The following is a 27,518-nucleotide window of genomic DNA, read 5'->3' on the forward strand; positions in this document are numbered from 1 at the left end:
AGGCTCCAGGCTCTGAGCTGGCAGTCAGCACAGAGCCCGACGCGGGGCTCGAACCCACGAACCGCGAGATCATGACCTAAGCGAAAGTCGGACGCTTAACCGACTAAGCCACCCAGGTGCCCCGGAATTTGCATTTTTTAACAGGCTTCTTCATGATCCTCATGCATCTTAAGATTTGAGAATTCCTTGTCTAAGCCGCTATGAGTTTTTTCCTTTTCCATCTTACACCCTGGAAGATTAGGGTGATAATGAATTAGTTAGACCTGACTTTCACTACAGCTGGCCTTAAAGCCTCTCCAGGATTCCTGATCTCTTGTTGACTATTCAAGATAATACACGACTTAGGCCTTTGTTCTAGTGGGCCTTTCCCCAAACTGTGAACTAAACAGGAACGGTTTTAAGGGAAGCTCTTCCTTCTATTTGGCCAATAAAATAGAGTGTAGGGAGACAGCCTTGTGTGTCGCTTTTACTCACTACAACAACTAGAATGTCTAGGTACTTGTTTGTGGCTGGAGAATGGGGAGTAATCTGGAACTAAGGGAAGAGAACCGATTAGTGCTAAAGTAACGTAGAGCAAGAGTTCTTAATGTTTTATGGATTGTGGACCCCCTTGAAAATCTAATGAAAATTATAATCCTTTCCTTCGAATGCATAACAATCTCACTGCAACGTTGAGGGGTTCAGAGACCCTCCCAAAGCATATTGCAGATAGATTAATGAAATACACATCTAGGGCCTGTGTGCCAGCAAAGTGTCTCTTCCAGGCATTGAACAATAATCACAGAGGCGCGTGTCATTCCCACTGACCTTTCCAGGTCACAAACTGTCTAATTCTCATACCAGAATCCCAGAATCTTCTTTACGCTCAGGTGTCCTCCTCTGTGCAGGTTGAGCGCATTGAGAAGAGATGTCTGGAGCTGTTTGGCCGAGACTACTGTTACAGTGTGATCCAAAATGTGAATGGGGATATCTGTGGCCACTACCCCCAGCACATCGTGTTCCTGGAGTATGAAAGTTCTGAGAAGGAGAAAGACACGTGAGCATCATGTAACTAGAGTGTGCCTGTCCGGGGAGGCTCTGACAGCTCATCCAGAGTCAGGAAGTCTGCGACTGGGTGGGGAGCTGGGCGGGGTAGGCTCGCTTTCCTCAGGTTAAGGTCTGAAAGCCTTCTTGGTGTCTTTTGTTTCATTCAGGGTTTGAGAAGTTAGACTGACCAAGTAGCGTGGCATAGGGCGAGCGGCTGGAGGTCACATTCCTCGACTATTTCTCCCCTGCCCTAGGGCTCGCTGACTTAAGACGGCTTACTTCACACCTCAGCTTTCTGAACCTTAGTGACCTTTTCTTAAGAGAGTCTGGTTGGGAGGTATGCTGTGTCACCATTCTTAAGAGCACTTAACCAGATGTCGAGCTTAAAAGTCTGAAGTCAGAATGCTCGAGTTATATGCTGGCTATATAACTAACTTGGGCAGATTATTTAACCTCTTTGTCTCTTAGTTTTCTCATCGGTAAGTCTCTGCCTGTGTCTAGAAAGTGGCTAGTGCAATCCCCGATGCCGAGTGGGGCTGTTACAAGTCTGGCGTATTTACCGTAAGAATTGGAAAGAAGAGCTACGGTTACTGAGGGCCTACCACGGCCTGAGTGCTCCTCTGTGGGGTAACAGCGGGTCAGACGAGAGCAGATACAAGGCGCCTGGCGCAGGGTACAGCCTGCAGGTAGTCAGTAAATGGTAGCAGCTGTTTGAGGCTAATAAGTAATCGCAGCATGGGGGCTCGGGGAAAGGCTTTATGTTGCGCTCAGAGTTTTTCCCGTAGTTCCCGTGCTCGCTGCTGTCCACAGGAGCTGTGAGAGCACGGCCCTGTGGGTGCGATGTTAGGGTGAGTGCGGCAGTAGAGTCACGGTGCGCGGTGCGGCAGCCCCTCGCCATTCAGTGTGCCCTTCGGTGCGCCCACGAACTGGCCAGCGACTTTGAATCTTTGGCTCCAGAGCTACCAAATCAAAATCACAGCCTCACGAGATGCCCTCGCGATTCGAATGCACGTTAAAGTTTGAGAAGTGCTGCTGCAGACAAACCAGGGAGAATGGTTCGTTCTGCCTGGAGTGCGCGTGTTTGGGAAGACCCCGTGGTAGAGATCCTCTTCAGCTGGAATTAGAAGGATGAGTCGCAGTCCTAACAGGTCCTGAAGGACCAATTTGTATGTGGTCTTGATCATCAGGCCAAGGAGTGTGGACTTGCGGGTGTTAGTGGTTTTTATGGTGCCGGTATCCCCTAACATCACAGATTTTAGGGCCTCTGAATCAGAATTTCCAGAATCTACATTCTTCGCTCTCTAGATGAGTCTCACATATGCTATAGCCTGACAACCACTGTTATAGGCCACAGAGAGCCAGAGAAGGCTTTCAAGCAGAGGACTAACCAGTCAGAGTTTAAAGACTAAGCCTTAGTTTACTTACCTCTAAAATTTAATGTCTATTAAGTGTGCATTCTCATGAGGTTGTGGTGGGGTTCATGGAGAAAAATGAATGTATTAGAAAACCAAGTTGTATGCAGATCACAGAAATTGTGTCCTACCCCCAGTCGTGTAGCTTAAGAACCCCAGGGAAATCTGAGCCTAAAGATTTGGGCTTGGTTATACATGGTTTCTGTCACTTCCGAACTTCTTCCAGAATTAGGGAGAAGTTTCTGAACAAGAACTTAAGCTGAAGTTTCTGAACAAGAACTCTCTTTCCTTGCCCTTGTCCTCTCCACCCTCTTCAGTTCTGCTCGGGATTTTACCCTGGTGCCCTGATGGCATTCTGATGTTAATTAAGCTCAGTTGTGGTCAAGGTGGTTCTTCTGCAGGTTGACTCCGAGTGACTCACCTGGGGCTTTAGTTACAATGCAAAATCTGAGTGGGGCCCAGCTCCCAGGAGATGCCAGACCACCCTGTAGTAGCAGCGCATTAAGGAACTCAGTCTTGGTGACCTCACAGAAGCTTTTCCTGGAAGGAAAGGGGTTCAGTGCTGGTTCAGTCTGGCCCTTAAAGAAGAGGACACTGATGTTTGTCGAGTGCCTGCCGTTTGGCAGGTGTTAGGGTTCCACCCAGTAGCTCGCTCAAGTCCTGCGCCTACGCAGCGGAGGGCATGGTGTCACTTCCCATTCGTTGGATGGAAGAGAAAGTAAAACCCAGAGAAGTAACTTGCCTTTCCCTGAGATCACAGAAGTGGGGAGCAGAGTGGGATTAAAATCTATGTCTTCCTCACTCTGCTCTGTCCATCTGTCTGCCTTTCCTTTCCGTCACCACCACGCTTCTTCCACGGCCAGGGCCACGGTGGTGTAGTCATAGTCCTCAAGGAGTTACTGGAGTTTGTTTTTACTTTTTACTCCTTCTGAGGCTGTGAAGTAATTTTGAGTGGGCAGTGCTATTGAGTTGAAGAGAAGGCAGTATATGCACGTTTAGGTGAGAAGAAGCAGGATTTTTTGCTTCTTTACATACCTGGCTTTGGTGTTAATATGGCACTAGTTAGAGTGCATTGCACAGGATAGAACTGGATTCAGGAAACGGTTTAGTTCTGCTCATCCACCCCCCCACCCAACCCCCGGTTTAGCCCATAATCTGGGAATAGAAGCCTGGACAGGGATCTCTTTACAGCCAAGACGTGTGTTTGTCAGCAAGAACTCAGTGTGCTGCTGCCCCGTGGCGGTCCCCAGGGATGCAGTGGAAGCCCTACCAGGTAGATGAAGTCCCCTCTTTTAGGTCTTGTGGGTAACAAAGACCAATCAAGAAGCAGTGACAGTGTAACAAGAGACAGAATTAGGGGATGTGCAGATGAGGCCTAGGGGGACAGTGGTTAAGTTTGCACCTAATTCCAGTGTGGGAGGGGTTGAGGGCTGCCCCCCACTACCAATTCTTGGACGCCAGCTGGGTGTCCTGTAATTCAGCTCAGTTCTGACACTGCCTACTCAGAGATAGCATCAGATTCCACAGGTTAATAGCTCAGTCCCACAAGACCAACATAAGTATACAAGCCAACATTTATTCATTCAGATCTGAGTATCATGTGCCAGACGCAGCGCAGTGCTTAGCGCTGTAAGGAAAAGATCCTAAGGCCGAGAGATAATAAAAATAAAAACAGGAACTACTAAGAACAGAAACTGAATCAGTTCTTTGAGTAGGGGAACCAGCAAAATAAACCACTGCCTAACCAGAAAAAAAGAATGCCTGCTTCTACACTAAACAACTGCCCAGATTCCTTACGAGGGCAATACTGTCATGTTGTCCATCTGGGTTTTGTGAAGTTCGCAGAATGGACGGTCTCAAGCTGGGAGAATCCAGTGCAGTTTCAAAGCATTTAGAACTCAGAGGAAGCTGCTGGTGTGACTAAGTGAGATTCTGTTGCAATAGATGGTGCTGACCAGATCTGTGAAAATGGCCTGAGGCCACCAGAGGGCGAGAGGAAGACTGCTGTGGACAGTACTGTATGTGTTCTCTGTTTCATATTCTCCTGGCATCTAAGTTCAGTTCGATTATTTTGTACTGAGGTGCCTTTTTATTTCATAGAGAAACTGAGTGAGGGGAAGTGGCAGAATCTGGTTTTCAGTGAGCGTGGATTTTCTGGGGCCTGGCTGGGTGGCCAGTGCCATCCTACACACAGCTTGAAGAGGCACCCCAGCCTCTTTGAGTTTGCCATTCTTCCTTTCTTCAAAAATGAAAAAAAAAATGATTACAAAAGTAACATCTTAAACCAGACTGTACAGAAGATTACACCATGGGAAGTGTAAGTTCTGTTCCCTTACCCCCTTGTTCTCTTCCAAGATTGCCAAACTGTTGGTCCAAGTTTGTATTTGAAAACCCCTTTTTAACTTCAATTTCAGGCCCCCGCTGGATAGTAGTTATACTTTAGTAGCTCTGGCTTATGAACAGAATGTTGAAAACCAGTAAGGAATCACCAGTATGTCTAAAGACTTTATTAATCCCAACAGCATCCATATAGGCCTAAAAAGCTACCACAGATGTGTAGGAGGCCCTGAACTTACTCATTCGGAAACGGTTGTTTGTATTGGTGTGCCGTGTGCAGCAACACATGGGTGCCTAGAAGGATTGGGACATGGAAGGAATTAAATGCCCTCTAGGACTTGACCTGGAAGCGCAGCCCTCATGAGGAGAGGACAGGAGTGTCTTCCCCCCCTTCCAGTCACTTACTCTGCGTAGCTTCCCACTCGTTGACGTTCCTGCTTCTCATTTCCTGTGCACCCAGAAGCTCTGCCTGGCTGATGGGCAGTGTTTTGCTCAGCACTGGTAGGTGAGTCTTTAAGAGGAGACCCTTGTTTTAGGGATCTACTGATCTGACGTGGGTGTGCCTTGCTGGAGCTCCTCTCTCAGCCTGACCCTTTCATGTTCCGGAAGCTCCCTCCCCAAGCCCAGGGAGTAACTACTGTATTTCTCCATGCTGCAGATAGCTTCTTTTTTCCTTCTGTTGCTCTAGCATTCCCTGCCCTGTGTGCTGTTTGGACCATTAAAGACAGTTGGGAAGTTGAGGGAGTTTCAGAAGCTTATCACCATGTGAGATGTGAGCCTTCAGCTCACCCTGCGCCCTGAAAGCTCACAAAAATGGCGCTGTGATTTCCATACGCTCCCCAGGGCACCCATTGTCTTACTCTGGGAGTAAAAAAGTGTACACTCTAGACATGGTCAACACCCGGTTTGCTGCGTATGTTTCTGTATTTTGTATACTGTATCTTCAAAGTAGCTCACTGTTTTTTTTCCATCTTAAAGGTTCTAAAATCAGGATGACTTAAATTTTAATACTTACAATGCAGCATTTTTTTTCCCTGTAAAACTTAATATATCCGTGATCTAGAATTTAGGGATTAAAGCATTTACTAAATTCCAAACAAGTATTCACACACACATGCAGACCTCTCATGGGGTCTCTGTGAACACACGCGCGCGCATACACACACACACACACACACACACACACACNCAGCCTGACCTGTCTCTCGCCTGTGCATTAGGTTTCAGAGCACCGTGCAAGTGAGCAAGTTACAAGACCTCGTCAACCGTAGCAAGACGGCCAGGTGCAGAGGACGGTTTGTCTGCCCGGTGATCCTGTTCAAGGGCAAGGTAAGAACACATCGTAGCCTCATGCTCTCCGAGACCGTCTTCAGGGTAACCGGCTGAATGCAAAGTGTAGGGTTGTCTTGTTCTTGGCCCTTGCCAGCCAGGTGTTGGGTAATTTACTGGGTGCTGAGCAAAGCATCCCGGAGAAACANCAACTAACTGTGCCACCCAGGCGCCCCGAAACAGACCAACTCTTATACCACCTTTCAGGGGAGTCTATGTAGGCAAGGGGTAGTCACACCAGAGTACCCCACCCTGTGTTCTGGAGGCCTCAGTTTCCTCCTCTAAAGAACGGGAAGAATAATCCAGCCTACATCAAAGGTTTATGGAGTAGACTAGATCAAGTAAGTTAATACATTCTTGTGTGTTCATTCTTTCAATCATATAATTTACGAAGTGTTTTGAACGTGTATTGTGTTTCAGGCTGTAAGAAACATCGGTGTGCAGACAATCCTTACCCTTCTGGAGCTTATACTCTAGTGAAGGTTGTTAATGAGGCTCCCCCGTGTGGTCTCATTTTACCTGTCTTTTTACAACCCTTTGATGTAATGGACAGTCTCATTTTGCAGATGAAACAAAGGGATTAAATAACTTCGCCAAGTTTACTAAGAGAGCTGGGGGTTGAAGTTTCCTGGAGTTCCCTCGCCTCCCACACTGAAATTTAGGGTCCTCCGGTGTGGTGTCAGAGAAACACAGGGCCAGCAGCGTGGATGGAGCCACTGGTGGCCACTTTAGTGAGCAGGACGTGGCCTGAGAGCACCGGAGGAAAAGCAGAATGCTAGCGGGCAGACGGGTGGGAGGGCGTTCCGAGCAGGTGATGCAACATGAGGGCCGGCGTGGAGACGGGAACCGGAGGGGCCAGGACGCCTCCCCGACTGCAGTGGGAGGTTCATGCCAGGCCAGAGGACGGAAGGGATTGATTGCAGGAGGCCACATGCTGACCACGGGGCTTGCATTTGCCAGGAGAGCGGTGTGATTTTTGAGCAGGGAAATAAGGGATGAAAGTAGCCTTTTCAGGAGGATTAGTCTAGGAGGAGCGGCTAAAGTAGGGGGAGCCCGGAAGACGGGAGGGGAGCAAATGCAGTGTCTTTAGTCAGTGGGCAGATACGTGAGGGCACATGCTGAAGTCCCAGTGGGTGGCAGAATCCAGCTGTGGTCGAGCGCCAGGGCAGTGAGGAGGGCAGACGTGAGCCTTGTTTGGGCCCCTTTGTGCCTTTCGTAAAATGGAAGAAGGGCACGTGTGAAAGGGGGTTAGGGAAGGAGATTTGAATGAAGGCTTCCTTGGGAAGGTGTATGTTAGGGAAGTTCCTGAAGGTGATCCTCTTACAGCTTTTTGTTCCCCCTCCCTTTTGGAAAGTCGTCATCTTCCTGCAAGTTGCGAAACTCCAGTTTAAAGAGCACTGGTCTGTGGAGCATAGTGCTTATCACTAGAAATTACACGGGTAACACGCAAACCGGTGTTTCCTGAAGTGTGTTCCGGAGAACAACAGTTGAAGGATATGCTTGTGAAAAGCATTCCCTGTCAAACAGTGGTGGTAGGTTTGGCCCAGACCCTGGCTTCCAGATTCATCAAGTGTGTTGCTATATGTACGTTCATAGAACAGAGGCCCTGGGACATCTTGTAGCTGAGAGACCTGTGTGGCCTTGTCCAGTCTGCTGTCTCTCATTTGTCTGCAGACCACGAATAAGGAACTTTCCTGAATGTGTTCTGGAAATGCCACGCTCAACAGCGGAACAAGTGGGGTTGCCGGAAGGCAGGTCGTTTGCGCTCAGAGACTAGACAAGCCTGTGAGAAAAGCGCCCCAAACCTCCTGATTTCAGAGGAAGGGCAGTGAGTTAGAAGGATTATTCCGAGGAGTCCTTGGCATTCGTAAATGTTTCTGAGGGCTTTGCCGTTAGTCCCGCTTCCTTCTCCTATTACGCCTTCTGGTCCAGGCGGTGCGGTACCGTTTCATAGCCTTTGGCTTCCCCTGACATAACCGGTGTTCACTCACGTCATGCCTCCCTGTGGTGTGCTTCGTTCTGATTGTGTGTTTGAATGTCTGTCATTTCTTTCTGCCTTAATCTCTTTGAGGACGGCACCTAGCAAAGGACCCCCCTGGCTTGTAAGTGCAGGCTCAGCTACGACTCTTGGATAAAGCGGTAGCGGGCCCCGAACTAGTGTCTCGGGTGACAGAGAAGAATAGGGCAGTCCTTGCCCTTGTGGGGCTCAGCGAGTGGCAGGCAGGTGGGCAGGCAGTTGAGAGCGAGGCTAGGAGAGGTAAGAGAACGGGGTCTCACCCTCAGATCCGCGGCTCACAGCAGGCACTTGCTAACTCGTGCAGGTTTATTACCAAAACCTCGGAGGCAGGACCTCTGCTAGATCCGGGAAAGCAGGTGTGTTCAGAAGTGCTTGCTTCTGTCAAAACTCAGGTCAGTGTGGCGAGTGCGACCGGGGTGCTAAATGTCTCATTTTATTTCGGTCAGTTTATAGCAGAAACAATACGGAGTTTTTTCGGTAAACAGAACACTGTTTGGGGGCAGGACTGCTTTCCCCTTCAAATGCTGAAAGTAAAGGGGCATCTGGCCGGCTCAGTTGGTACATCATGCAGCTCTTGATCTCAGGGTCATGAGCATGGAAATTACTTAAACAAAATTTTCTCTTAGTCAAAAAAAACGCCAAAAGTAAAACATTCCAGCTTAGAGGTACTTAAAAGTGTAAACTGCAAGTCGGATTTTGAAGATTTAGTACAAAAAATGTAAAATATCGATGGTTTTTAAGGTGATTATATGTCGATGTAATATTTGGATATCATTGGGTTAGATGAGATGCATTACTGACGGTTTTTTTAAAGACAGTTCAAGCAGTTAAGGGTAAGATGTTCTCCCGTGCCATTTTCTCCCCCAACACTGTATCTGGCTTTTAGACAGTTAAACTTGGGACAAGTCGTCTTTCTCTTTGTCTCCTCCCTTAAGAGATGGGAAGCAAAGGTCTGCCACTTTCTTCTCTGTGGCAAAGTTGGTTATGAGATGAACAAACCCTACAGAGCGATGCTCCTCGTGCAGGACTAGAGGCCACTCATAATTAGATCGATGAAGAGCAGTCACAGTGCATCCTGCTTTTTCCGACCAGCTTCAAGTGCAAAAATAATGGGGTCATGGATTGGAGCCATGAGGCTAAGGGGCAGGGGTCCGGCATTAGAATCTGCAGTGCAGCACGACTTCCGCCAGGTTCCATCCCAGAACCTTCCTTCAGAGGAGTCTGGTGCCTCACTTGGGGAGTTAGGCAGCTCGCCCGCTCTCTTCAATCTGATGAGTCTTCTGGGCCAGGTCCGACTGCCTGACTTACCAAAAAGGCAAGGACAGATCTAAGGGTATGGGAGAACTGGGACAGAAAGAGGCATCTGAACTTGGAAAGAGTTCAAGAAACAGTCTCAAAACTCAGGAGCCAAAGACTGTGTGTGTGCGTGCTCTGAAAAGATTTAACAGGAAAAATGCAGAGTGAGGTTTGGTGCAAGCAACTTAGATGCTGGGGGAGGGCGGGCATGAGAACACATGCCGGTCAGACTCGAACAGGCTTTCCCAGGTGGCTGCCCAAGGTGGCAGGGGCCAGGTCCTGGTGCTCAGCAACCGACACTGTCTCCTGGGCCGCCTGACGGCCATCGTGGCCAAGCAAGTGCTGCTGGGTTGAAGGTCATTGTTGTGCCCTATGAAGACATCAGCATTTCTGGCAATTTCTTCAGAAACAAGTTGGAGTACCTGGCCTCTCTCCACAAGCAGATAAATACCCACCCACGCTGTGGCTCCTACCACTTCGGAGCACCCAAATGGATCTTCTGGTGGACAGCGCGAGGCATGCTGCCCGACAAGACCAGCTGAGGCCAGGCGGCCCGGCCCGGACTGCCTTAACGTGTTGGGTGGGGTCCCGCCACCCTATGACAAGAAAAAGCGGGTGGTGGTTCTTGCTGCCCTCATGGCTGTGCGTCTGAAGCCCACACAAAAGTTTGCTTACCTGGAGCTTCTGGCTCATGAGGTTGGCTGGAAGTCCCGGGCAGTAACCGCCACCCTGGGGGCGAAGAGGAAGAAGGCCAAGATCCATTACTGGAAGAAAAAGCAGCTCTTGAAGCTTCAGAAACAGGCCAAAAAGAACCTGGAGAAGAAAATCAGCAGATACACAGAGGTCCTCAAGACCCACGGACTCCTGGTCTGAGCCCAGTAAAAATGACTGTTTACGCCTCAAAACAAACAAATACCCCTCAAGCCAAATGTGCCCTATTGTCTTGCTCTCAGGACTCCCACCTCCCTACTTGCCATGAGAGTTTTGCAGGTTCTGAAGCTGGGGATTGGCTCTTCCCGGCCCCAGTTCACTTCCCTGCTCCTACTAACTGGTTCCCGCAGAGCAGGGGCTCCTAACAGCAACTAGAGACGGGTCCGTGGGTGGACTTGGGAGAGTCCAGAAACGGCTTTAATGTAAACTGCGGTGTGTACCTTTTTTTCTGGAGGCAGTTGCTCATTTTCATCAGATTTTCACCATGCTTTTGGACCCAGAAAAGACGAAGCAGCTCCCGTGAGAGCGCATCTTGCTCAGGCCCAAGTCCTTAGTTGCAGGCTTCCAGGACAGCCTTCCCACAGCCCCGAAAAAGCACCACACCCTCTTCAGGTCCATCCAGGTTGCTTTTCTGTTACCCGCCCTCTCTCTCAGCCTGCCGCTACCTCTAGAGAGCAGGGAGGTGACCTGGGGCTTCCCACCCACACCCCTTTGCTGTCAGAACGTCTTTCCCGTTATCTAACAGATAGAGAAGAAGCCTGCAGGCAGCCGGTCTGTGTGACCTATTCAGGAATGCACCTCGCCCCCTCTGTCACGCAGCCACCCCTCTCTCTGGTGTGATCTCCTAGCCCGCTCACTGCCACCCCCAGCCTTTCTTGAAACTCTCGGGGCTAATTTGCTTCCCCATCACCACGTGTCTCCTCCCATTCCCCCAACCCTGCTGGATCTCCTCAAACACAGCTCGATTAAAGATGCAGCCTTAAAGTTAGATAGTGAAGTTCAGGCCAGTTGCCTGGTTTCTAGAATTCTAGCTTTCAAAGTGATCCTTAAGTAATGAGGAAAAGAATTAAAAAAAAAATGCAAGCACAGTTACAGCTTGATAACATTTCCTTAATAACGAGGAAAGAGATGTAATTTCTTTAAAAAAAAAAAAAATGCTCCCAAACATTTTTCCCTTAAGTGACCCACCTNGTGAAGCAGCAGCAGTGCCTGGCGCCTGCCACATCTGCCTCATGGGCTCAGGGAGAAAGTGTAAATGTTCAGTGCCACGCCCAGCACACATCCATATACAGCCACATCGGATCTTACACATGTACACATACACACGTACACGTGGAACTCAATCTAGCCATTTACTCTCAGTAACACTCTGGTGCCACCTGTTTGGGAGAGATACCCCTCTTGACAGAGGATGTAGATTAAAAATTCCAGGCATACCATAGACTGCCTACCGTGACCTCGAAGCAGATAAGACTTCAGTGCTCCTGGACTCGGAAGACAGGCTAGAAGAACTTGAAGAGTCCCAGGAGTTCCTTCGACTGGGCACACTTGAGAAACCATCTTGACCCGTCGGCCAGAGGGTACAGACTTGTAGACCTAATGTACAGCAGAGTGATTACAGTTACTAATACTGTGTTATATGCTTGAAAGTTGCAAAGAGAGATGATCTTAGGTTTTCGCCACAAAAAAAGAAACGGTAATTGTATGACGTAGAGATGTTAACTAATGCTGTGGTGGTAATGGTTTTACAACATGTGTGTGTCACATCGGCATGTTGTACACTTTAAACTGACACGAATATTGTCCCTAAGTTATATCTCGATAAAGCTGGGAAAAACAAAAAAACCCCAGAAAAGCGTCTGAAAATGTTGTTTCTCTCCCAGCACATTTGCAGGTCAGCTACCTTGGCAGGATGGGGGGAGCTATATGGACGCACTGGCTACAACTATATTTTCTCAGGTAAATGTTGAGCTGCATCATCTAAGAACAAGAGCCCAGTTGTAGAGAATAGCCACCCACGCCACAGTGGCATAGGTAGGGAGTTCGAGCAAGCTCTGGGGGGACCAGGGGCCTTCCCTTCACTCAGGCAGATGTTGGGGGAGAGAAGACTGCCGGGCACATGGGGCACCTGGTGCTGACAGACTCGACGCCCGTCCTTGTGGGTGGAGCCGGAGCAGGGGGGAGGAGCCTGGTCCAGAAGCCCCTGGGTGGCCCCTATGAAGCCTTGGCACTGACAGGTTTCTCTGGCAGGAGGTGCAGATGATGCCTGGGCAGATGCAGAGGACGTCACAGAGGAGGACTGCGCCCTTCGGTCAGTGCCAGGTTGTTACGGGTCTGGGCTTGTATTGGGGATGGGTAAGTGACCGTTAGTGGCCGTTTTCATACCGATGGTGTGTAGTCAGTGTGGTCCAGGTGAGTGCATTGGCTTCTTCCCTTCCACTGCTAAATCCGTGCCCTCGAAATAAGGTTGCTAAGGTCCATCCAATAGCTTCCACCAGAGCTGATTTTATCGAATGCCCGAGCAGTCTCTCTCCATCCTGGATAATATCCCAGCTCCAGGGTCCACAGGTCTGAGACAGGGTTCAGACGTCTGTGTGTGTCTTCAAGCCCCGTGGTTTCCGGGGGGTGGCCAGGGTGCTGATAGCCAGCCTGCCAGATGTCACACAGCACCTGGTGCCAAGGCACAGGGCAAGGGCTACGGTCTCCATGTGGGAGACTCAGAGACTAGATGTCCCACAGTTCATCAGGTTGTGATTGATGCCATAATAAAGCCTGATACAAAGATCTATTTTAGGCCCCCTTTAAGGGAGGAAATGGGTTGGTTCACATTCGGCCTGCCTCCTCTCCAAATGATTTTAGAAAATGACACTCTGGGATATTTTGGAAAAGCTCCTTTGCATGGTCTGTACCCGTGGAAGGTCTTTAACTGGTGTCAACCATCTCTGGAATGCACACAAGCACCCTAGTAAGATCAGCTGCCCCAAATCGTGGCTGGGTGCATGAAAAAGCATCTCGCTATGCCCAGTTCTGCCTGTTCGTTCCAAGAGCAGCAACCCTGGCTTGTGCTCAAGAATGTTTGGCTCTTCCCCTGAGATCAGACGACCTCGGCCTCAGCCAGGCCGCCTTCCATAGCATACTGTTCTTGGCGAGGAGACTGCTGTGGACAGCAAAGCACTGGGCATTAAAAAATTAATGGGGACTGTTTACTTGTTCCACTTTTGCCTTTATCTGTATGACTGATCAAAAGACAGCCTGGGGGATTAGGAAAAATTTTATCTCCTTGCTTCTTAGACCTGCTAAGTAGAGTGAATTCACTTGCTACTATTCCATGATCAGTTGATAAAATAGCTCTAAAAAGTCCCATCTCCCGACAAGCATTTCACTCTGTTACATTTTGAGCAAATCATATGGCTAAAAATGGTCATAAAGGGGAAAAAGGGAGGGGGGAGGAAGATAAACTCTAATGGAAGCTCAAAGACTCTATCGGCCACCAGGTTGCTGCTTTTTGGAACTCAGAGATTATCTTGAGTCCTCTGGCTTAATGTCAAGCAGCGCCCAAAAGCCCTTTCCCAGTTTCCGGCTGCCGATTGCTCCTCTTTGAAATGTGTCCCAGAGAGCAGAGTAATCTCTTAGAAAGTCACCTTCCCTGAAACCAGCTGTCCTGTGTCGGCCCTCCCTCCATCTTCTGGAGAAGACTTCCTTGAACATGCTCCCTCCCTCCCTCCCCACAAACTTCTCTGAACTAATGTGCGTACAACCTCTCCCTCGGGCTCTTTGTTTCAGAAGTTCCGACACGCATCTTTTTGATAAGGTCAGAGGCTATGACATCAAGCTGCTTCGGTACCTGTCAGTCAAATACATCTGTGACCTGATGGTGGAGAACAAGAAGGTGAAGTTTGGTATGAAGTAAGTACAGGGCACCCGCTGGGAAATGGGCAGAGTTGATGTGTTCACAGCTTTTCAGGTCAGTGATGGTACACAGCGGTGACCAAAGGCTCACCACACACCGGGCCCCATGCTGAGGGCTCTCTGTACATCTTCTAGCTGGATCTTCAAACATTCTTGCAAGGCAGGCTCTACTACCTCTCTCTTCCAGGTGAGAAACTGAAGCACAGAGAGGTTAAGTAACTTGCTCAAGGTCTTGCAGGTAATAGCTGAGGCACCATGAGTCTCTAACCTGTGCTGTGCTGCCTCCTTTTCTTAGATACTCTTGAAAGTTTTTCCCCTGGCTCCAGGTTCTCACCATCTCTGGTGGATTCGAGTCTCTTTCTAAGTGGAACAGCAACATCAAAAATCAGCATATGTCCAATTGTTATTTCACGTATGGACTAAATCTTGGTAGCTGATAAGAAATCAAGAAGAAATCAAATTTCAAATAAGAAATTTGAAAATAATGAGGTGATGAGATTGTAGGAGTTTTTCCCAGCATTTTTTTTTCATAATATTGACTCTTATTGATGCTGAGGTTGTCTTAGGGAGTAAGGCATTCTGAGGCCTTACAGCTTCGCTCTCTGTAGGCACCTGAGCATTCCCTCTGCCCTTCTTCCCTTCATCCGTCAGAGTGGCCTAAGTCTTTCCCTGTCAGATGCCGTTTGTCCATCCCGTTTAGGAGTGTCCTCTGTGAATATTCGAGGCCAGAGGCCCCCAAAAGGCCCCTTTGGACAGTGTCTCAGTTGCTTTCTCTCGGCTCGCTCCCCCTGCTGGGTCAGGGCAGTTGTGCTGCCCTCGTTTGTGGGGCTTAGCGGGAAGGCTGTTGTGCTTGTGATTGCTGTCAAACTGGAGAGTAAGACCTCTCTTGCTTGAGAAGTTAGAGTAGGGGGCAGAGAAGTTACATTTCTGCATTGTTCAAAGTAAGCACTGCTGAAAGGACTCATTCCTCATTCTGAAGAGTAGTTGTGTTTTTGTTTTTTAAATGTTTATTTTTGAGAATGAGAGAGAATGCAAGTGGGGGAAGGACAGAGAGAGAAAGAGACAGAGAATCCCAAGCAGGCTCCATGCTGTCAGCACAGAGCCCTACACGGGGCTGAAACTCATGAACCGTGAGATCATGGCCTGAGCTGAAATCAAGAGTCAACCGCTCAACTGAGTGAGCTCCCCAGGCGGCCCTTAAGACTAGTTTAGCAAGAGGTTCATTTGACGCTGTAATACTCGTTGGGGGCGATGCGTATGTGTTGTGATGCCATAACACACTGTGTCCTGTCTTGTAGCGTAACCTCCTCCGAGAAGGTGGACAAAGCCCAGCGCTATGCCGACTTCACTCTCCTCTCCATCCCGTATCCAGGTAGGGAGCTCTTTTCAGGGTCTAGTCAAGTGACAGGCTTCCCAGGACCGGGAGCTCTCAGAGGCCATTCGCGGGCCTTCTACACTTAGGTACATAGGCGCCCTGGGCTTTTCCCGGGGCGTCTTACGTTGACCAGCATAGGACACTGTGAGTCTCAGTCTTAAGCTCTCATGCTTAGTGTAGGACGCTGTCCCGGAAAGCACTTTCCACTCCAGGGACTGAGTCCTGGCTCAGGTACGGCTACTACAGCCTTGAGCGAGTTACTTCACCTCTCCAAGCCTCAGGTTTTCTCAGATGCCATTTGGAACTTGGAAAGGCTTAACTCAAGGTTTTGTTGTGAAGCTTCGATGAGATCATGATTGTCAAAGTGCCCTGTGCAGGTAAAATACTATTTCAGCATAAAACAACATTACTAGTACTCTGTGTCGGCAGCGAATCATGCTGCACTGGCCCGTGTGGATGCGGACCTTGGAATGTCTGTCTTGGGGTGATCAAGTCATTTATGGAAATTGCCCCAGGTGAGGCCCTTCTGGTGATAAAGAACACCAGCTAATTGCTCTGTCTCCAGTTTTACATGGTTGGTGGCCTCACCGAGGCACAGGGCACTTTGGTGTACACAGAGCCGGCTGCGTTGGTCTCTGGTGCACAGATCTGCACGCAGCCGGTGGCCTGGACAGTACTGTGTGCACTGGACGCTAAAGCTGTACTGGTCCAGTTGGTAACATTTACGCTTTTTTTTTTTAATATAGTTTATTTATTTTTGAGACAGAGCATGAGCGGGGGAGGGGCAGAGAGAGAGGGAGACAGAATCTGAAATAGACTCCAGGCTCTGAGCTTCCAGCACAGAACCCCATGCGGGGCTCGAAGCCACGAACCGCGAGATCATGACCTGAGCCGAAGTCGGACACTTAACTGACTGTGCCACCCAGGCACCCCTGCATTTACACTTTTCTGACAATGCCTGCTTGTTCAGCACGGAATATCCGCACAAGATTGTCACCAGTCCACAGGAAGTGTACTCTTTCTTCTCGAACCCTCTCGCCTGCCTCTCAGCATCAGCATCTGCCTTCGGTCCCGCGCAGGGTCTTGTCTCCTGATACTGGGGCCACAGAGCTGGTAGCAAGGTGGGCCCATGACAGCAGGTTGCCGTTCAGCAGGTCTTCTCATTAGAACGACAAGTTAATCTGGTACTTGGCGGGAGAGGGTGTCCTCACCAGTGTGAGCTCGTGGTATCCAAGCCACGACCCTCGATAGCTCGGTGCTTTTACAGTGGCCTCCCTTGGAGTCTCACTTCACTCTTCTCTGCCAGCTTAGTGCTTAGTGCCATGCAGAGGGGGGCGTGAGTCCCAGCCTAGTGCTGTGTGTCCTTGAACAAGTCCCTTAACCCTACTTAGCACTGGCTTCATCCTCCGTAAGATGAAGGCAATGGTGCTTATTTCATGGTAGGGTGCCAGACCCCTCTCCCCCCTTTGCTCAGCAAACAGCAAGCTAAATGATGGGCACGTGGAGGAGAGGCTCAGGGAAGTTCCTCTTCCTGAAAGCCACTTTGGGTCGATGCACACGTCATGCTGCTGCTGTGGGCTTGACTGTATCAGAGCCACGTTGTGACAGAAATGTCCTACCCAGGGTGTCTGCGCTGGGGCAGTTAGCCTAAAGCTTGATTTTCAGACCCAGCTCCGGACTCCCAAGAGGTGTCTTGGGGGCCCGTGGACTGAAGTGCTCCACTCACCAGGAAAGACACGTGAGGAACCAGCCATCGCTTTATATTTCAGTTCTAAGTAGAGCTGGGTTTAGGAAGGAGAGTTCTGGTAGAAGTCTGGGTACCGCTGCTCCAGGACTGGAGCACAGTGTTCTTCCTGCTTAGTGAGGCAGCTTGTTACCAGACTCCTGAAATGTTAACTCCCTTCGCGGTCCCTCAGCAGACCGTAACGCAGCTGACTTGGGGCTGAGGATGCTCATCCCGCTGTCTGTTTATACCAGCAGAACGTGAGAAACATTCTCCTTAGTCAGTGACGATGACAGAATCCTAGAAATACTGCATACTCCTAGGAAAATGCTTACACTTGTTGATACGGAATGATGCTTAAGATGCCCAGCAGGACACAGAATGGTATTGTACGACGTCAGCAGTGTAAGGGGAAAAGTGGTTACAGGAAAGGGTGAGGAAGAAATAGGCGAAAATGGTAAGACGATACAGCCTGTGGGTTTCTTCCCCCCTGTTCTTCCCGAAGCACTTGCGTACTACACCGGGCAGTTGGGTGTGTGTGTTGGGGGGAGGGAAGGAGAGAGGGATCAACAGAAACCAAGGAGCGGGGGGAGGGGGGGGGTGGAATGCCACCGCACACCCAGGTGAGGGGCGGGAGAAGCACTTTTTTCCTGCTCTGCTTGTGTTCTTGAATTTCTTTACAAGCCTGGATTACTTCATCCCAAGGAAAAGAAACAGTTAACCATTGACGAAACCCAGTCACAAACTGCGCTTCGTAGCTGTTCATGGCATCTTGGCTGAGTCCTCTGATGACTCTGAGGCCAGACGGGAAGTCCGATGCTGTCATTTCTAGCTCTGTCCAGATGACTGGGGCTTGGACTGGCCCTTGAACAGAAGTGTTCTGGGAGCACTTGCTTCAGGGCACCAAAATAGAAAACTGCATGGCATGCGTCTGATTGGTTTTCTCCTTGAGTGAGCGGCTCTTCTCACCCCCGCTTTTCGTCCCATCCTTCTTGACTCTCAGTGCGTTTGGAAGCCTGTTCAGGTAATGAGTGTCAGGCATCGCCCTGGGGACTGAATCTATTTTAATTCCATCCGTCTTTCCCACGAAATTGCCTCCGCATCCCAGGCTGGCCGGAGCTCAGCCCAGAGCCTGCAGTATTGATTTGGGCAGGTCGAGTTTGGGAAAACAGGCCTAGGGAGCTCAGAGAGATAATTGGTGTCTTTTCCAAACCCAGGCTCATAATCCCAGGGCCTCTGTCTGATATATATATTTCTCCTTTTTACCAGTGAGGAACCCCAGAATAGGCTGGAGTGTTAGAGCCAAGGATTGTTTCCTGACTTCTCAGTCAGCAGCGAGGCCGGGGGCTTTGAGCGCCGAGGGCCTGGGCTGTGTCTCCAGACCTTGCTCTCTGAAGGAACCCTTTCTGTCTTCCTGGGGCGGCCCTCCCACAGGACCTTGGCCCAAGGGGAGCTGGGGAAGGTCCGTGTGGATTGTTTTGGCCTGTGGCCACCTCCACAGAATTCCAACTGTTTGATGGCCTTCGGGGACCTCACCAGACTCGGACCTGTGGCCAGAGGCATGTGCGCTCCAGAGTTTGTACTGGTTGTGGGGGAGGAAGTGAGAACTCCTTTGGGAAGCTGCCTCAGAGGGCCCTCTCCCACTCTCGTGGCCGGCAGCCCCCCCGCAGCCCCAGCGCGCTCGCTGGGCCGTGGCATACGAGCACACCTCGTTCTCTGCGAGCCACGCTGTTGCTGACTGTCCGCTCCGTGGCTGGCACTGTGGCTCTTCTCGCAGTGGCAGGGTCATGATGATAGTGCGCCGTCGTCTGAAAGGCGTCCGCACCAGTGCTGCCAAGGTGTTTTATCTGTATCGTTTCATTTCGTCTCGAGCCACTGTGAGAAAACCAGGCTGTTTGCAGTCACAGAGCTGAGTGAAAGGCCGAGATCTGAAACTGAGGATGTTGCTGAAGCCCTTTCCCTCCACTCTTGCTCTCTGTATTCCCCAGGACCCACCCTGGCGCGGGTTCTTACAGTTTTTCTGGAGAATGATACAGAAAAGTACCTCTTGGCCAGGTCTGTTGGAGATGGAAATGTCTCGTGGGCACCTGTCCCTGGTCTTTTCCAGAACGTCGCTAGAGGCCTGTGAGGTCGGTGTTAGACAGGGAGTGACTCTCAGTAACGAGAGAAGTGGCCGCGAAAAGTGCTGCCCGCTCAGACTGTAAGCCGTGCTTCGTTTGCCGGCTTTTGGCATGTCACGGACATGTAGGACAAAGGGACCTGATATCGGGGGAAGTGGCCAAGAACCACTGAGCCTAGAGGGAGAGAGAGACAGAGGTGTGCAGGCGGCAGTACCTCCTCAGGAAGGCGTGTGGCTAGAAAGCAGAGGAGCACCAGAGACTCATTCTCACCTGCCCGTGCTGGTCCCCACGCACATCAGTTGTGGCCTCCTATGGGGCTCACCAGGATGAAGTGTGAGCTGGTGGCCATCTTGGTCCTTCCACACTCAGGGGCATCTCAGGAAACTGGGTTCGCAAGGGTGGTATCTTAACTCTGCCCTTCTTTTCCAGGCTGTGAATTTTTCAAGGAATATAAGGATCGAGATTACATGGCTGAAGGGCTCATTTTTAACTGGAAGCAGGTATGAGCGGTAACATTTATCAACTTAACATTTTTTTTATTGAAAAAAATTTTTTTAATGTTTTTATTTATTTCTGAGGGAGAGAGAAAGACAGTGTGAGCAGGGGAGGGTCAGAGAGAGAGGGAGACACAGAATCTGAAGCAGGCTCCAGGCCCTGAGCTGTCTGCACAGACCCTGATGCGGGGCTCGAACCCACAAACCGTGAGATCATGACCTGAGCCAAAGTCGGAAGCTTAACCAGCTGAGCCACCCAGGCACCCCTGAAGTTAACATTTTTTAAAATGTTTGTTTATTTATTTTGAGAGAGAGAGTGCGCATGGGAGGGGCAGAAAGAATCAAAAGCAGGCCAGTGCTTTCAGCACAGTGCCCAATGTGGGGTGCCATCTCATGAACCTTGAGATCATGACCTGAGCCAAAATCAAGAGTCAGGCACTCAGCTGACTGAGCCACTCAGGCGACCTGCTCTTAAGAAGGGGAGACCCTGGAGAACAGCTTGCAGTCTTTTTGGGGAAAACAAAACCCTTTTCCTTTTTCTTCTCTTCCATGGATGAATACCATTATTTTCCCTTCCTCTCCTCTTTATGTGTACATGTTTAAATTCTCATATATGCTTTCTTGTCGCCTTTGATTTGTTTCTTCAAAGGATTTTTCAGGGTCAAAATAGGAACTCTTCTTTCCTCTCCGTTCCATCATCTGTGTAAAAAGTGGGACCAGCATTCTGTTCCCTTCCCAGTCCGGCAGGACAGGTCACTGGAGCCTGCTGGGTGCTGAATACAGGTTCATCATGTCTGTCTCAGCAGCGGACACTAGAATGATCTACTGAAAAGCTCCACTTGGGAGCAGTAATCTGGTCCCTTTGGTTTTAAAACTGTCCCTTGCTGGGTAGCACAGGCATCTGGCCTGGAGAAGGCAGTGCTGTGGAGGGATGTCCTGGCAGCCTGTGGTAGCCACAGCTTCAGAGCCATGGCCCGCCCTGTCACCACGGCTTCTCCTGGGGGCCAGCCTGCGTCTCACAGGTGTCTTTCTGTCCCCAGGACTACGTCGATGCCCCACTGAGCATCCCCGATTTCCTGACTTGCTCTCTGAACATTGACTGGAGCCAGTATCAGGTGAGAGGCCCAGCTCGAGCAGGGTGGGCTGGGGGAGGGGTGCAGGGGAGGCCTGGTGCCGACCCCCGAAGTCCTTCATGCAGGTGCCAGAAGGTCTGGCTCGTGCTCTCTTGACTTCTCACGGCCTAGGAAAGAAGCAACTGCTTATCCATTTAACTCTCTCCTGATTTGCTCTTGGCCCAGAAAATCAAAGCTTTCTGATCATGACTCATTCAAAGATTTACATTCACCAGCAGGTTCTGTTTCCAGAGGACCTCATGGAGTCTGCTTTCCCAGCTCTGGGCTTTAGCGACTGTTTTTCATTTTTCCTTTCAAATGCATGTTCTGCCAAAGGAAGTGCAGAGCTGTCTGACCTCGTTTGATTATAGAAACTTTAAAATTATTTCCATTGTGCTCCTCTCACCGTGGATGGGGCCCCAGTCGCCATGGATCCCTCTGTCTACCATGTGTAGCCCACTCTAGAAGCCCTGAAGGCCGTGAGCAGTGTCCCTGCTCTTGCTTCAGCCGAGACCAGTATCCTTGCCCTTCCCACTGCCACCGCCTTCCCCGGTCTGTTCCTTCTCCTGGCCGCCACCTCCTCACCTCCTCTTGTCTGGGTGACACAGTGCCTTTAGGACTCTGCTCTGGTGTCTACTCCAGGAAGACTTCCCTGATGTACCTCCTCTCCTCTGTCCCCAGAGGGCTGGATGCCTGTAACTGCATTCCCGTTTACCCTGGGCATGTCTGTCATGGAATTTTCCACGGAGCTGTAGTCACTGATTTAGAGATCTGCTTCTCCATCTCCAGTAGACTGAGCTTCAGAAGGATGGGAAGCCTTAGCTTGTCCATCCCCAGCACAGAAACCGGCGTGGAGCCTGGAGCCCGAAAGGCCAAGCCGGTGAATAGCCAGAAGACATCCCGCTTCCCTCGTTTTCTGTGCCCTCAGGTCTGGACAGTTCGCATCCAGCCATCGGGTCTCCCTCCGTGTGAGGGGCCCGGCTTGCCTGTTAGGCAGCTGTGTGCTCCCGTTATCACCGCGGGCCTCTCGTCCTGGTAGGAAGCGGTCTGTAAAGGCAGAGGCTGCACGTATCTCGTACACCCAGCCCCTCTTCACAAAGCAGACCCCCCGTAACTCCGTGAGTGCGTGAGAGTGGCGTCGGGTGTTCTCCGCGCACGTGTTTCTACAAGGGACAGCGTTAGCACAGAGACCAGACCAGTTGTTTGTGGCGCCCCAGAAGCCTGGAGAAGGAATGGATTGGGGGACCCTATCCCCTGCTCTCCGAGTCTTAGGCGGCACCTAGGCAGACTGAGGGGCCAAAGGAACCTGCAGGGAAACCTGTTTGGTGTTTGCGGAGGTGCTAGGCAGGCCCTACCCCGGGCCGCCCTTTCTCTCCTTTCTGCCACTGTTCTTTCTCCTTAGGCACAAACTGGGTCTGATGAATTACTCACTTATATAAGGTGCGAGTGTACGAGTTGGACATGTTGATACTGCCAGGGGTGTGTGTCTGTTCAGGAAGGAGTCCTGTGCGTGGGGAGGAGCGCTGCTTACTAGATGGAGGCCCTGGGTCCAGGCTCCGGCTCACTCAGCCCTTCCCTCACCGCTTCGTGGCTCTGAGCAGGTGGCCTCACCGCCCTCTGCAAGTGGAGCCAACAGCACCTGTTTCAGAGTCGTGGCGAGGTTCTCGTATGACCGCAGTGTGAACCTGGCCTTTTAACTGAAATGCCGGGCTGACTTTAACGATGATAATTAAGGAGTAGGCTGCCTGCTTGTTAACTCGACGGAGTGATCACTAATAAAATTCTAGGCACAAAAAGTAGGAGGGCAAGGTGTTTCCCCACGATGCCTGCCTCTCCAGTGTTGCTCAGACACTGGGTCTCACTGGGCCACCTGCCATCCTCTTCCTCAGCCACAGGTGGGCTCTGCCCCATATCCCCTCCTTCAGCATGGGTGTCCGGGACGCCGTGTTACTCCGCCTTACCTCTCCGGGTGATCTCGTCTGCCGTCCACCCCGTTAACCCTCTGCTGAGTCACGCAACCTGGACTCTGGGCCAGGCCTTCCTTGGGGATCCACACCTGTGTCCCCTCTTACAAGTGTCCTGTCATGCAACCACCAGAAACCCCAGCACCCCCGCCACTTACCCAGATGCTCAGAGTCAAAACTTGGGGGTTTTTCCTCCCACCTCCATTGCCAGGTCCCATCAGCTCTCTAATTCTCTGCCGTGGTCCAGCTCTCCAGACCTTGCCTCCGTCTCCTGTACCACTGAACTTAGTCCAGACCCCGTCATCCCGGTGCATCTTGCGTCTGACTGGGGGCCACCCTGAGCAGGGACTGGAAATGGTGAACAGAAAGCACTTGAATAGAGACTGGCGGACAGCAATACTCAGATGATGGTTGAAGGCCATCATTGTCACCCCTTCCTTAGAATGTGCCACTGACGTTCCCGTTTTCCTCAGAGTGCAGTCCAGTGACCCGTATGTGGACTACTCGGCTCCACACCGTCCTGCCTCGTTCTGGTGACTCTCCCTCTTCTCCTCCAGCCACACTGGCCTCCTTTCAGCCCCTTAGAGAAGACTGCTCTCCCGGCTTGCACACTCTTCATTCTGCCAGAAACACTGGTCTCCTTTCCCTTCCCTCTTACATGGATGGATGTCACCACTGTCCGGAAGCTTCCCTCCTGATCCCCGTGGATCATACTAAGCTCGCTGGTGACGCGGTCCTGCGGGGTCCTGTAGGTGCCTTTAGTCTGCGCACCTGCGGCAGTTCACGATGGCTTCCCTCTCCTGCAGCCCCGTTAGGGCCGAGGCCACCGTGGACACCGCTGCTCCCCAGGGCCCGGCCCTCGGCTCCTGCTCACAGTGCGAGAACTCTTCTGGCAGCACATGTATGGGTGTTGCTGGCCTCCACGTGACCAGATTGAATCCCTTCGAGGTGTGCTCATTCTTTCTGGGCCCTAAGGCCCCTTCCAGTGCCTGCTTCTCCTCAAGCTGGCCCTTGACCATGAACAGAGAGGTAACATTCTACAGGTACCTCCTAGTCCCAAAACACTAGGCCTTGAGGATGCAGAGATTCCAAAAACGGCCTCCGCCCCCACTAGGCTCAGTCTGGGAAAAGAGGCAAAACATAAGCATCACCTGGGTAGCAGAGGTACTGCCCTATGGCTACTGAAGACTCAGTAGAACATAGCAGGGGTGGGCTTTTAAAGGGTGAGTCGAGTTTGCCAGCCGTGGGGAAGAGCGCTGCAAGCACGGACACAGGCAGTGGCGCGGTGCTCAGCTCTGTCCCCAGAGGTGTTTTCATGGAGCACTTAGGAGGGGAGGGTCGGTGCTGAGCCTGGAGCTTAGCACGCCTCTTACATTCTGCAGTCCCCTCGAATGTGTTTCATAGTCTGCTGTCGGAGAAGTCCCTGCAGTATAGCATGACTGCACAGGTGACTCTCCCGGCCCAGGAGGGCTGGCTTCTGCCCCAGCTCGGGTTAGCTGTAGGGCTTTAGGCCTCTAACAGCCCGGAGCCCCCCAGCCTCTGGTTCCTACCCCAGCACTGGGCACAGTCAGGCCGCTGCCTCTCCCTGGTTGTTGGTGTCCCTTCCGGTAGCCACCGTGGTTACCGGAGCTCTGCCGGCTGCAGCCCTTGGTCGCTTCTGCCTTCTCCTGGCTGCTGCAGTCTCTCCCCAGCTTCCCTGAGCTCCCTGGGCTTTGTGCCGCCGCACAGCTCCTGCCTCCTCCCCTCCCCCTCCTGCTTTTCCTTACCCACGAGAGTCACAGCTCAGAGGAAGTCTGTTGGCAGTGGTGTGTATGACAGGTTGAGCCAGATGAGTGACGAGCCCCCCGTGCTACTCTGGGTAACGACTTTATTAGTGCGGTGCTGCAGCGGCTGTCTCTCGAGTTGCTGAAAGTGGGGCAGAGCTCTCCGGGGGCTGTGGGAGGGTCAGGCAAATGAGCCTGGTTTAAATTCCTGGGAAAACCATTCCAATCACAGGTGCCATGTCCACCCTCCCCCAGGAAGTACTCTGTCCCTGGCACCGGCTGCCCCCTCCACACAGCCCCAGAACCCCGATGCATAGTTGCATTAGGAGGCTTCCCCCAACTAGGGGGAACGGGCCCTCGGCATCGGGGCAGCTCCTTCCCTGGAATTCCAGGCTCCAGTAGACTGTCAGAGCGTCTGGGCTGGACTTTCTGCTTGGGCTAGAACAGGAGTTCCGATCTCTTTGCAGTTTTTCTTATATTTCATCTCCCACCTCACGGACCTCCTGTTTTAAAAGATCTTGTCTGCCGAACAGACTACACTTAATATTCATCAAAAGACAGAGTATGCAGCGAATAGCAGTAAAACAGGAAAGAAACTGGATCGGTGAGACGGTGATATTTTCTGTGGGATGTGATGATGGATGAAAGAATGGCTCTTTGCATTTGGCAGCAGTGGGCACGGGCTCAGGGCTCTTTGCTACCACCCACTCCCTGGGCAGCCGTGCCGGGAGCCCGGGGCTTAGGGGGCCCAACGTGTGGCTGCCGCCGCCGGGTGTGGGGCTGTGAGTTGCCCAGGCCCCTGCATGGCTTCCCATCCCTCGGCATCACGTGTCGGAGCCCAGGGAGAGGCAGCAGGAGCCCCCAGAGTGGGGAGGGAATCCTCAGATTGTCTGGAGATGAGGGGCTGTGGACGAGTGACCGGGATCCTGGGGCTTGTTGCCTCAGAATAACTCTCGGATTTATTTCTTACATCCATTGAATTCCCGGAGTTAAATATCGATGCCAAGATACCTTTTATCATTCTTCAACAGAGTTGGGACCTGGTGCAACAAACACAGAACTACCTGAAACTGCTGCTTTCCATAATTAATAGCGACGGTGAGTCTGCCTCTGCGTGAACGCCCAAGCCGTTGGACATTCCCAGGTCGTGACGCTGTGAGCATGGTTGTTGGGGTCACACGCCTACCTTTTGCTTTATGGGAGGATTGGGGGATGCACCTGTCCACTGGCAGCTTTATTCCTCATCCTCAGAACCGTAGAGAACAGCCTCGCGAGCTCCTTACCATCCGGCATGCACACGCTGTTCCCGCACCAAGGGCAGCTGGGCCTTTGATCGTCAGTGTGGTGTGTGGGGCCGAATTGCCTCTTCTGATTCAGAGAGATGAGAGAGAAATCAGCCCTGGTTTCGGACTGGGCACACACGAAAGTCCCTAGAGGGCCTGTTCTCCAGACGGTACTCCAGGTGGCCCGGCGGTTGTGATTGGTTGGGGTCTCTAGGGGGGGCTGGCTAAGTCATTGATAGCAGCCGAGACTTCGGTGAGGTTGTTCTTGCTTAAACAAGTAAAAACGTCTTAGCTGATAGAACCAAGAAAGCCCCACATCAGGGCCAGGCGCCTAAGAAATGTCACCGGGAATTTCCGTGTTTCTCATACCCGCTCTCCTTGTTTCCGGTTAGCTCCGTGGCTGGCACCCAGTCTTGCCCTGTGTCCTGCTCTCTTCCCTCCCCCGAAGGGCCTCTGTCCCAGAGCTCACGCTCATCGGCCCAGTTTGGGTCAATCGTCCATCCTTGAACTAGTCACCGTGGCCAGGTGTACACAAAAGTCCTGCCAGCCTCTGGAATTAGGTAGTGGTTCCCTGCCTGGGCCGGAACTGCCCCTCACGGGGGCTTCTGGAGAGGTGGGTGCGGTAGGAATTGGGGAAAGGCTGCTAGCACTAGGTGCGTGTTAGGCAGGGACCCCACGTGTCCTGTAGTTCTGGGAAAGCCCTGCACAGTGAAGAGTTACCTTCCCCCAAAGTGCCTGTGGGCCCCAGGTGGGGTTGCAGGCCAGCCTCACCTAAGAGACCTGCTCGGGCAGTACTGCTTTCTACGAAGTACCTGGAAAGACAGCCAGAAGAAGGAAGAAGAAATGCCGTGTGCAGACAAGTGCCTGTCACCCATCCCTTGCCGGGAGTAGGGCAGAGGAGAATCGTGGAGAGGCCCATCAGGAGGAGGGAGACTAGGGGTAGCCTGGCTCTCATAGACCGGGCCAGGCCGGTGGCATGTCCCTTCTCAATCACTCATGTCTGCTTTTCTTCTGGGCCTCCTGGTGTGTGGTTCCTGAGTAGATGACAGCGGGCTGCTGGTACACTGTATCTCGGGCTGGGACCGGACACCTCTCTTCATCTCTCTCCTGCGCCTTTCCTTGTGGGCTGTGAGTATGCATGGGCTAGACTGTGGGGTCAAGGAGCTTCCAGAGGCCAGCTACCAAGATCTACCCTTTGGGAGCATTAGGACCGTCTCCAGAAAATAGAGATTTGGAGTGAGGGACCCCGAGTGTTCAGAGCAAGTGTTGGGTTCAGCAGCATTCTTGGGGCTGTTGGGCAGCCTGGTTGTCACTGGGTCTGTAGTTGCATTTCATCTCCTGGGACAATGGGGGTGGGGGTCACCTTCCTAAACTTGGCAGTCTCTCTGGTGTCTTCCAGGATGGGCTCATCCACACATCCCTAAAGCCTGCTGAGATCCTCTACCTAACCGTGGCCTATGACTGGTTCCTCTTCGGGTGAGCCTTTGGGAAATGTCAGGTGGGGGCTGTGCCTTGGGAACTGCGTTTCTGTGTGTATTTGGGCGTGGTGGCTCGCGTGACGGGGCTGGAGGTGAAAACACTCCCTCCTCCTTGGGGAAGACTGAAGGTGCTTGTCGGGCCTCACCCGAGGTTTTGGTGCCAAAGCCC

The 27,518-nt window shown here is 51.6% G+C and overlaps 1 protein-coding gene and 1 pseudogene across 8 annotated transcripts in view; both read left to right on the top strand.

Annotated features, from left to right (window-relative positions):
* MTMR14 (myotubularin related protein 14) overlaps positions 1 to 27,518 on the top strand; it is a 44,706-nt gene that overhangs the window by 1,763 nt on the left and 15,425 nt on the right. For 5 of the 8 annotated variants that reach the window (XM_077751498.1, XM_077751496.1, XM_077751499.1 and 2 more), the window contains exons 2-12: positions 888 to 1,036; positions 5,996 to 6,104; positions 12,012 to 12,087; positions 12,379 to 12,439; positions 13,912 to 14,034; positions 15,336 to 15,409; positions 19,685 to 19,755; positions 20,790 to 20,864; positions 25,620 to 25,686; positions 26,914 to 26,999; positions 27,271 to 27,347. In XM_077751498.1, the coding sequence (XP_077607624.1) occupies positions 888 to 1,036; positions 5,996 to 6,104; positions 12,012 to 12,087; positions 12,379 to 12,439; positions 13,912 to 14,034; positions 15,336 to 15,409; positions 19,685 to 19,755; positions 20,790 to 20,864; positions 25,620 to 25,686; positions 26,914 to 26,999; positions 27,271 to 27,347 (968 nt within the window). Of the gene's footprint in view, positions 1 to 887; positions 1,037 to 5,995; positions 6,105 to 12,011; positions 12,088 to 12,378; positions 12,440 to 13,911; positions 14,035 to 15,335; positions 15,410 to 17,758; positions 18,160 to 19,684; positions 19,756 to 20,789; positions 20,865 to 25,619; positions 25,687 to 26,913; positions 27,000 to 27,270; positions 27,348 to 27,518 lie in introns of those variants that run through there. The other 3 variants (XM_077751501.1, XM_077751503.1, XM_077751502.1) reach the window with 3 other exon arrangements.
* Positions 9,607 to 10,290, top strand: LOC144221114 (large ribosomal subunit protein uL13 pseudogene; annotated as a pseudogene).

Source organism: Crocuta crocuta, unplaced genomic scaffold, assembly GCF_008692635.1.
Source record: "Crocuta crocuta isolate KB4526 unplaced genomic scaffold, BGI_CrCroc_1.0 scaffold69, whole genome shotgun sequence".
Lineage (NCBI taxonomy): Eukaryota > Metazoa > Chordata > Mammalia > Carnivora > Hyaenidae > Crocuta > Crocuta crocuta.